Here is a 10,510-nt window from a genome sequence, read left to right on the forward strand (position 1 = left end):
TCCCAGCAGGGGGCGCTGTGGGGAGCGGGGCAGGGCGCTGGCTGGGGGGGGAGCTCTTGGCTACCCCAGCCCCAGCCTGTCCCAGCAGGGGGCGCTGTGGGGAGTGGGGCAGGAGCTCACTGGGGGAACTCCCAGCAACTCCAGCCCCAGCCTGTCCCAGCAGGAGGCGCTGTGGGGCCTGGGGCAGGGCGCTGGCTGGGGGGAGCTCCCAGCGACTCCAGCCCCACTTCTCCCAGCAGAGAGTGTCCGACCGGTGCCCAGTGTTGCAGGGTCTGGTACAGGGCTAGTCTGTGCAGACATTGTGCACAGACACGGCCTCATGGCAGGTATCCCTGAGCAGCCTGGCTCGTGTGTACCTGTGACAGGGCCCCGCCCCGCCCGCCCCCTGCTGCCCTCAAGCTCCGGCCGTACCTTGGTGAGATATGGCCTGGGCAGGTACTTGCTGTGGTGTATACGGTGCAGATGCTGCTCCACGCCCAGCAGCAAGTCCCCGCGCTCGTTCCCAAAGGCCAGGCTCTCCGGGATCGTGTTCAGCTTGAGGTGCCTGAGGAGAGAGCCCCCCCACATTGGGCCATGACTCTAGCTCAGCCCAGGTCCTTCCTCTGCAGAGACCCAGACTGGCCAGGTAAATGACCCCCACTGGTGCCCCTGGGGGCTGGGTTTGTACTGGGGAACTGCACCACCACTGGGGGGGGACGTGGATGCTGCTCTCTAATGCACAGCAACATTGCACGGCAGGGGAGGTCTGGACACCGTACCTCAGTTAAACTGCATCCAAGACCCAAGTGAGGTGGGGGCTTCCTAGTGGGCAGGCGGTAGGGCGGTAAAGGGGGCCCAAGCTGCAGCTCTCCCTGGGATAATCCCTTCAAAGGCAGGGAGGATTTGTGGCTAATGCCCAGGATGGGAGCTAGGACTCCTGGGTTCTCTCTGTGGCTCTGTCCCGGACTAGCTGCTGACCCCTGCCCCTTGGCTGCTGCGTCTGGAGCGCTGAGCTCCCCAGCTGACGGCGCAGAGACAGGTGGAGTGGGTAAGCCTGCCAGACCCAGCAGCCCCTCTAGCCAGTCCCAAACCTCAGCAACTGCCCAGCAGCTCGATCCCCAGCGCAGGGGGTAAGCAGGGCCCAGCACCCCTGCCAAGTCAGTCAACAGACCGTGCTGACTGACTTGGCAGGAGCATCTGACTCTCACCTGAGGAGCTGGTTTTGGGCATTCCAGACCTTGACCGACCCATCCCTGCTGGCCGACGCAAAGAGCTTCAGCGTGGGACAGCAGCACAGGCCTACGGGCAGGGAAGAGCTGCCATTAAACCCCCCAGCCTGGGGCTGGCCCCCTCATGCAGCATGCACTGGGGGGAGTAGGAGCACCATGAACTGGCTACACCCCATGGGGCAACCAACAACCCCATGTCTCACCCAGGCAGGGCACAGCCCACAGGCATAGCGTGACACTGCCAGCCCAGGTGCCGACTCCTGCCAAGGTCCCCTTTGTGACGAACTAGGACTGTTCTTACTGTGGTCTGTGAATGCTGAGTGGGGAGGGTTGGCCTGGGAGGACGGTCTGCATTGGGGGATGGGAGACTGGCCTGAGAGAGGAGACCTGAGCAGGTAACGGGAGAACCCAGGAAGGGGAGAGGCCAGGAGACACCTCTGCAGGGGAAGCTGAACGAAGGCTGCGGGAGGAGACGCTGGAGAGTGAGGGAGTTTCAGGAGCTGGCTGGGAAATGGAGGGAAGGACAGACAGGGCTCTGACTCCCCAAGGGGGCTGTGGGACTCCTGGGACCCCAAGATGACCTAAGGGGAGGATCCTGTTGTCTGTGCTTGCAAAACCTGTTTTGGACTGTGTTCCTGTTGTCTAAATAAACCTTCTGCTTTGCTGGCTGACTGAGAGTCGCGTCTGACTGCAAAGTGGGGGTGCAGGACCCTGTGGCTTCCCCAGGACCCCGCTGGGTGGACTCGCTGTGGGAAGCACACGGAGGGGCAGAGGATGCTGAATGCTCCAAGGAGAGACCCAGGAGGTGAAGTCGTGTGAGCTTCTTGCCCTGAACAAGTCTGCTCCAAGGGAGAGGAGGCTCCCCAAAGTCCTGCCTGGCTTTGTGGGGAGCAGTTCCAGAGCATCGCCCGGGGACTCCGTGACACCCTTGTCTCAAGGGAACCCCGACAAATACGTCACTGGAATTCCTTGAGTGTGAGCATCATTCAGACGGGTGTGAGGATCATCAGAATGTGGGTCATGCATAGGCTGTATGGTATGGGGGTGAGCAGCTGCCAGCATCAATCTCACATCTCACATCCATATCCCCTAGTGCAAGGGAAGATCTGAGTGTTTGGATTGGGAGCCTCTGTGACCGTGTAACTCACCAGGCAGGAGAGCGACACTAACCAGTGTGAAGTGCTGGCTCCAGTGGGAGGTGTCACGTCCTGCCCCACGGGGAAGGCCCATTGACACTGGACAGACCATTGTGGGATGATAAAGAGGACACAAGATGTTGTTTGTTCTGCCCTCCTGCCCCTGGCCCTGAAGACGAGTCGTGCAAGTGGATTCCTCCTGTCAGCTGAGTTCACAGCTTAGAGCACATGGGGGGAGGGGAATAAAAAACCCTGACAGGGAGGGACTGATTATGTCTATGCTGCTCAGAATCCGGGGCAAGTTTCTAGGCATAAGCAAGAGATCCCCAGTGCTCAGCCTGGGCTAGCCCTTAGGATGTATAGTATAGTAATGACCCAATGAAGTGATAATTAAGATGACCCATAGAAGGTGTGAGGAGAACTTAACATGGTCATTACACTAATTGAATCTATTTCCCTATGTTAAGTTCTCCTCACACCTTTTATGGGTCATCTTAATTATCACTTCAAAAGTTTTTTTCCCCCTGCTGATGATAGCTCATCTCAATTGATTAGACTCTTCCTGTTGGTATGCGTACTTCCACCTTTTCATGTTCTCTGTATGTATAAATATCTCCTGTCTGTGTGTTCCATTCTGTGCATCCGAACAAGTGAGCTGCAGCTCACGAAAGCTCATACTGAAATAAATGTATTAGACTCTAAGGTGCCACAAGTCCTCCTGTTCTTTTATTGAGATTGTAACTCGTCTGCTTTAACCTCACCAAGAACTCTCCTGTTTCCTTTCCCATGTAATGAAGCTTTTGACAGCTTGTTATAGGGCTGGCTACAAGCAGGGGCTTTGGTGTGAGAGCTGAAGTGCAGGGGCCCTGGGGTGAGGACAGGTCCTTTGGGACAGGGAGTAACCTGACTGTTGCTGTATCCTTGGGGGAAGGGCCCGGCTATCACACAGGTGGCAGGACAGATGAGGGTGACCACGGGGCCTGTCTGTGACTCCCCAGTTAGGCTGTTGTGGGGCTGAGGAGCTACACCTGGTACCTGGTTGGTGAAATCGAACACAGAACTCACAGCCATTGTGGGGCTGTGCCGGGTTCCCAGCACTCTGCCCTGCGCCTGACACTGACACCCTGGAGTCACAGCAGGCAGGTTGACACGCTGCTTCCCCACTTCCCGGGGCCAGACACTTCCTGGGGGGCACCTTTCCCTCACCCCATCTGGGGCAGGGTAATCTCCATCAGGCACCGCTATCCCTCTGCTGGGTCTGGACACCCCATGGGACACCATTCCCTGCCCCACACCCCAGGCTTGGACACTCCCCAGGGGGCACCACTACCCCTCTGGATGCCCAGACCCACCTCTGATCCCAGGCTCCTGCTCTGGGTGCCTATGCAGGCCCTGATGGGAGGAGCAGAAGCCGCCGGGCAGCAAGGCTCTTACCCATGATCTCGTCCAGCGGGTCGTCCTCGGGGCCGTGCTCCTGGCGGCTCTGGGCCAGCAGGTCGTACTGGACGATGCTGTAGGTGGCGCTCTCAGGGTCCTGGATGGCGGCGCCCAGCGTGGAGCCCAGCGGGCACAAGTGCAGCACGGGATGCTGGGAGGAGAAGCTCAGCAGCAGGGTCAGGCACTCATCAATGTAGGGGAAGATGCGCCAGACTTTCACTGTGCGATCGCCACCTGCACTGGGCCAGGCAGAGGGGCCCTGCCAGGCTGCTCCCAATGGGCCCCACGCTGGGCTGCAGCAGGCCCCGGTCCTGGCAGCCACCAGCCCCCACTAGCACGTGCTGTGCCCTGGGTGGGGCGGTCGCAGGGCCAGTGCAAGAATGTTTTGCGCCCTAGGTGAAACTTCCACCTTGCGCCCTCCCCCGTCCCGAGCCCCCGCCCTGATGCGCCCTCCTCCCATGGCAGCTACCCCCCACTCCCTGAGGTGCCCTACCTGCGGCAACTCCCCACGCCCCACCCTCTACCCTGAGGCACCCCCTCTGCCCCAGCTCACCCCTGCTCCGCCTCCTCCCCGAGCACATTAGGTGCTGCAAGCCTGGGAGGCAGGAGAAGTGAAGCAGCCATGGCGTGCTCGGGGAGGAGGCGGGGCAGGGGTGAGCTGGGGCGAGGAGTTCCCCTGTGTGCCGCCCCCTCCCACTCCTTGCTTGCTGCAGGTGGCCCTCCTTGCGCTCCCTCCGCCTAAATGCCAGTGGCAACCGGGGCAGCCGAAGTTCCGGCCGCTGTAGTTGCTGCCGAAGAAAATGCCACGCCCCAAATCCTAGCACCCTAGGCGACCGCCTAAATGGTTGCACCAGCCCTGGGCAGTTCGCTCACAGGGGCCTTGCTGCAAACTGCCCAGACTTCGCCTATCAGGTGCCACCGTCATGGAGCTTTTCGTTAGTTTGACGAAACACGTGAAACAGATGGAAATGGGGGACAATCCCTCAGCTCCTGCCCCCCTGGCCATGGGGGAAACATCTGCCTTTCTCCCGGGATGGCAGGAGAACACTTGGTCCCCCCAGGGTTGGGGAATGGTGGAGGGGGGAACGTCCTGCCCACCCCCAGGATGGGGGACAGGGGACACCCTCCCAGGTCGCTCCCAAGGCCCATGGACTCTCCTACTGACCCCTCTGCTCTGCTGTTCCCTCCCTCTTTAACGACTGGGTTTTGTGAGCCCTGTGGCCAGGACTTCTCCAGCCCCCGCAGACCTGTCCTCTGTCCCCTGCCCCCTGCGGCCCCGTCCATGCCATCGCTGCACAGGGAGGGCTCTGCCCTCCAAGGGCTCTGTGGAGATCCCTGCCCCGGGCCGGCGGTTCCTGGGGGTGCACAGAAAGCCCTGCCGCCCAGCGCTCAGCACACTCACCAGCTGAGATGATCCAGGTGTCGAGGGGGTAGGCAGCCAGCGCGGTCACCCGCTCCAAGCCGTGAGCCTCCACCTGGTACTGAACACGCCCGGTGAACCACTGGCGTACGCAGAGGGAGCCATCCTCCTGCCCCAGCACTAGTAGGTACCTGCGGGCGATGCACATCACCCGCGGCACAGCCACAAACTACCACAGCCTCACAACAGCGAACCCACAGGACAGACTGGGGCTGCAGTCACCGGGAGCTGCCCCCACCAGCGCTCCTGCCCCGCCCCCCACTGTGCCCCCTGCTACGAGAGCCTGGGACTGGAGCTCCCGCCCAGCCAATGCTCCTGCCCCGCTCTCCGCAGCGCCCCCTATTGGGAGAGACCAGGGCTGGGGTCGCCAGGAGCTCCCTGCCCCAGCCAGTGCTCCTGCCCCAGTCCCCACAGTGCCCTGTGCTGAGAGCTCCCCGCCCTGCTCCCCGCAACGTCCCCATCTCTGAGGGGCTGGAGGGAGCGGTGCAGGGTCTAATCCTCACCTGTTTTTGTCCTGCAGCTTTAGCGGGAGCTGCGCCCAGGCCTTCTTGTCCCCTTTCTGCTCCACAATCTCCTGCCACTGGGCATAGGCCTTCTCGGGGTCCACGAGGTGGCTGTAGAGGAGCAGGCAACAGGGCCGTGCCGACTCACTCCAGGGCGCCACCATCTTCTTGACGCTCATGGGGTTGACGGCAGTGTTCACCCTCAGGAGCTGGCCCCGCTCCAGCAGCACGAACAGGGTCTCCTTGGGCAGACAGTAGGCCACCTCCACGGCCTGGCAGGGCCTGTCCAGCAGCAGCGTGGAGAGGATGCGGCCGGTGTGCGCAGCCACGAGCCGCACGGTGGAGTCCTGGCACACGCAGACAGCCCGCACTGGGAAGCTGCCCACGGCGCTCAGGTCAACGGTACAGAGGCGCGTCACGGCGGCACCCAGCTGGGTGTGCAGGGAATAGAGCTGGTTGACCTTCCAAAGGTCTATGGTGGAGCCGGTCAGTGAGACCACGTACCCCCCCTCCGGATGCGTCTGCAGCTGCTCCACCACCTCGGCCACATGCACTTCGTCCACCTGGTCAATGGTCTGCAGGTTCCAGGTGCGAATGGTGCCATCCTGGGAGGCAGAGAGAATGAGGGGCCCCTGGGGGTAGATGGTCACAGCAGTCACAGGCCCTGCCGGAGAGGAAGGGAAGGAAGGCAGAGTCAGCGCAATGCCCAGGCTGCCCAGTGGGGGGCGCTGCCAGTCTGAGGGGCAGGTTTGCTCCCAGACAGGAATCCCCAGTTGAGGGCCACATGGGAGCCAGGGAGTAAGTCTAGTGTGAGGGCAGCCCCCTCCCCCATCTCGAGGCTGGGCAGGGGGCGGAGGGGTCAGGTGGAGACCCAGGCAGCAGAGTCTCTCCCTGCAAGGCAGGGGTCTGCGGCGGGAACCAACAGCTTCAGGCAGAGCCCCACTCTATGCCCGAGGTGGGGAGGGTGCTCAGCCCCCCACCCTCACCAGTGTGTCCCACGAAGATTGTCTGGATCAGCCACTTCTTGTCCCAGACCTTGATGGTGGTGTCGCGGGAGGCCGTCACCACGCATGCCCCCGCCTCGCAATAGGTGATGTCAGTGATGGCCCTGGGAGAGAGGCAGCCATGAGCGCTCCTGCCGGCTCCGGCGCCCCACCCCCGCCCAGGGCACCAGCACCAGCACAGGCCGGGTCCCCCCATGACTGCACAAGCCCCGGGGCACATGGCAAGTTGCACTGGTGGCTGGGCCTGGGGGCACACACCTGGGAGCCTGGCAGGGCTTTCTCAGCTGCAGTGTCTACAAAACGCCTGCCCCACCACCCAGGGATGGGCAGAGAGGGCTCTGAGAAGGTCCCACTGCCTGCCCCAGCCAGGGCAGGGGCAGCAGCTGCCGGCACTGCCCTCGACCCAGCAGCGCATGGGCCTGTCTCACTTTACGAACATAGAGATGAGAGCAGCCTCTGAACGTGAGCTTCAGAGAGACCAGAGGTCCCAGCATGCACTGGGGAGTCCTGGCGGTGACGCACAGAAATGGCCAGCCCCATCCATCCACATGCCCATGCCAATGCTGGGCACAGCTAGTGAGGGAGGGGAACCCGGAACCCACCCAGTGCCTCCTGCCCATCCCCTCCCTATGGAGCAGCAGCCCAGGGCCCATGAGCGTGCGGTTCCCTAGGGTGGATGCCAGCCTCTTTCTTCACTGGGATGCCCAGGGCTGGCAGGGCAGTGCCCCACTCCTTAGAGCAGCTGTCACCTGTTGTGAAGGTCCCTCTGGAAGGTCAGTAGCTCCCCCTGGGAGATGTTGAAGACAGCAACTCCAGTGCTGCAGGCAGCAAAGCATGTCTGGGGGACGCCGGTGTCCAGGGCTAGCTGGGTGAAGGTGTTGCAAGGGGACAGGCCCTGCTGCACGGTGGCCTGGCACTGCAGCTGGCGGAATCCATAGCGGAAGGCCCAGATGGACAGGCTGCCCGCTCCAGCTGTCACCACCTGATTGAGCTCTGGGCTGTAGCAGCAGCAACGGATGCCATGTGGGGCAAGCACCTTGGAGAGCATCTCGAAGGCTGGGCCCAGCACCTGCAGGCTGCCCTGGTCCCAGGCCACATATTTGTTGACCTGGGTGGCGTACAGCAAGCCCACGATGGGCTCCGGGGCCTGCGTGCTGTGGCTGAGCCAGCCATCCTCCTTGTGCAGGTGCAGCTGGCTCTCCGCGTCCAGGACCACCAAGAGGCTGGTGCTGCTATTGTAGGCAACGTGACGCACGGGCTGCGGGAAGCTGAGGTGACGCAGGTGCTGGAGGCCGTGGGTCAGCTGGGCAGGCTTCAGCTCTTCCTTCTTCATCTGCCAGGAGGAGGAGGAGTCACAGGGCGCCATGACCCACTGCCCTCATCGCGCTGCTCAGCAGGTAACTCGGCATAGGGCAGGGCTGGCCCCCAGGCTCCCCAGGGCCACTCGGGGACTGCAAGCCCCAGCATGTCCTACTGCATCCCGAGTTGAGTGGAACAGTGCAGGCTGGTGCCTGATGGCTCCATGGGGAGGGTGGTCGCGATGCGATACACACTGACGGGGCACCGGAGCACCTGAATGCTGCGGGTGATGTTTGTGTATTGGATGGGTTCAGGCACCTCCTGTCACGTGCCCGTTGCGGGAGAGCAGACACTGATGATTGTATCCTGCTGCTTGGGGCTTTAGGAGCCAGCAGGAGAAACCTCCAGGGAATGGCCTTTGGGGACATTCAGTCCCAGCTCCAGGTGGGGAGGGACAGGGCAAAGCTCGCCTGGCTCAGCAAGAAGCTGCGTGGGAAGAAGGAAGCATAGGGCCCTGGCGAGGGACTTCTAGGCTCAGCCGCTGCTCAGACACGGCTCCAAGGGCTGCAGAGAAGGCCGGGGTTTGGGTCTAGTAGAATGAGCTGAGCAAAGATCCCGATGGATGCGCCACCAGCGGGCAGGTGTGGTGGTGTGAGCGTGGCCTGGCCGGGGAGTGTCAGCAGCCACCATGATCAGACCATGCTTGGCACCCCGTCTCCTGCGCCTGCAGGGACACCAGGCCTCAGGCTGCCCCTTCCTTCCTCCACCACATACCTTCTCCGTAGTGGCCTGGATGCGCCCCCGGAGCAAGGCCCAGAGCTGGCGGGCACTCGTCAGCTGGGTCTCCTTCCTCATCTCCGGCAAGGAGCTCTGATGATGCATGGTGCTGGGACTGGTGACCGTCCCTGTTGAGGCCGCTGCTGTGGAAAGACAGGCTGAGAAACCCCCTCCTCATTCATTCACCCCCGCCTCGGTGCCCATGCCGATCCTTATGACGAAGTGGGACTGTTCTTAATGTTTCCTCTGAATAATGTGTGGGTGCCTCAGTTTCCCCAATGCATTAAAAGTCTCCATTGTGCATAAATGGCCGACACTCTGTATCCTGGCAACAAATGATTGGGGCCCTTCTCCCCTGCATGGGGATGGCTAAAGTTGATCAAAGAGATCAAGTGACCTCCTGGCCCGGGAAAGAGACAAAGGCCAGACAGGAGGGGCTGGAGGGGGGTTCAGTCTGGAGCTGGCTGGGGACAAGGCGTGAAGTGCAGATGTGGGGGTCTGGCTCATTGCACCCCAGAATGGACCCGGCCGAGGGGTCCCGTTCGCTGTACCTACAAGCTCTGTTTTAGACCCTGTTCCTGTCATCGAATAAACCTCTGTGTTACTGGCTGGCTGAGAGTCACGTCTGACTGCGAAGTGGGGGTGCAGGACCCTATGGCTTCCCTAGGACCCCACTGGGGCGGGCTCGCTGTGGGAAGCGCACAGAGGGGCAGAGGATGCTGAATGCTCCAAGGAGAGACCCAGGAGATGAAGCCGTGTGAGCTTCCTGCCCTGAAGAGAGTCTGCTCCAAGGGAGAGGAGGCTCCCCAAAGTCCTGCCTGGCTTTGTGGGGAGCAGTTCCAGAGCATCGCCCGGGGACTCCGTGACACCCCCATCCCCCAGTACAGTGCTCACGTGCCCCCTGCTGTCCCGCTGCCTTGCACCAGGCCCATACTCTGCTCTCACCGCTACCGAGAGAGGGCCAAGGCCCAGGGAAGATTCCAGGCAACAGCTGGGAAGAGGCATGTGCAGGGGACATCTGACCGGTGCAGCAGGAAGGTGGCACAAACACCAGTTGAGGGACCCAGGTGCTCTGTGCTGGAAGTTGCTTGGCAGTTGTGGACAGACAGGGCAGTGGCTGCATCCTCCTCTGGCACCGTCTTGGGCATGGACAGCGCCAGCAGAGACGCAGCCTGGTCTCGGAGGAGGCATGTTGCGGGGCAGGGCAGCCAAAGGCCACTGGGCAACAGTGGGCACCAGGGGGAGGTGGGAGCGAGGGCAGTGACGGAGCAACTTACAGCTACTGTCCTGCGATTCCCATTGCTCCGCCTTGGCTGGAAGCAGCATCTCCTCAGGTCAGGCCATCAGTGCCTCAGCCCCCCGAGGCGGCTCTGCCAGGCCAGGGGCAACTTGGCCACCCACAGGGCTCTGAATGGCAAGAGGGAGCCCATTGCTGAGTTCAGGATGGGTCCCTCCTGCCTAGAAGTGGCACCAGCAACCCCCTGCCCCAGACAACGCTGCCCCCAAGCCCCTCCCCAGCTCACCTGAGGGGCTCTGGCAACTCAGCGTCTCCCTCGCCCGTTGATCACTTGCCAGCACGTGGGGCGCTGGGTCCCCTCTAACCCACCTGCCTGGAGCAGCCCAGGCTCCAGTTTCCTGCATGGCAGCCCCTCCCTGCCAGGGATGCTCGGAGCGGGGCAGCCGGAGCCCCCTGCGCCCCACAGGTGCCACCCCCCAGGCCTGACAC

The 10,510-nt window shown here is 62.2% G+C and overlaps 1 protein-coding gene across 1 annotated transcript in view; it reads right to left on the reverse strand.

The window, feature by feature from the left end:
• Positions 1-10,225, reverse strand: part of WDR97 (WD repeat domain 97) — a 98,797-nt gene extending 88,572 nt beyond the window's left edge. The window contains 9 exon segments of the mRNA XM_075063356.1: positions 412-544; positions 1,188-1,278; positions 3,779-4,015; positions 5,184-5,332; positions 5,705-6,368; positions 6,691-6,812; positions 7,458-8,041; positions 8,782-8,927; positions 10,062-10,225. Coding sequence (XP_074919457.1) covers positions 412-544; positions 1,188-1,278; positions 3,779-4,015; positions 5,184-5,332; positions 5,705-6,368; positions 6,691-6,812; positions 7,458-8,041; positions 8,782-8,927; positions 10,062-10,110 — 2,175 coding nt within the window. The 5' untranslated portion in view covers positions 10,111-10,225.
• Positions 10,226-10,510: the final 285 nt, after the last annotated feature.

This window comes from Chelonoidis abingdonii, chromosome 2 (genome assembly GCF_003597395.2).
Source record: "Chelonoidis abingdonii isolate Lonesome George chromosome 2, CheloAbing_2.0, whole genome shotgun sequence".
Taxonomy (NCBI): domain Eukaryota; kingdom Metazoa; phylum Chordata; order Testudines; family Testudinidae; genus Chelonoidis; species Chelonoidis abingdonii.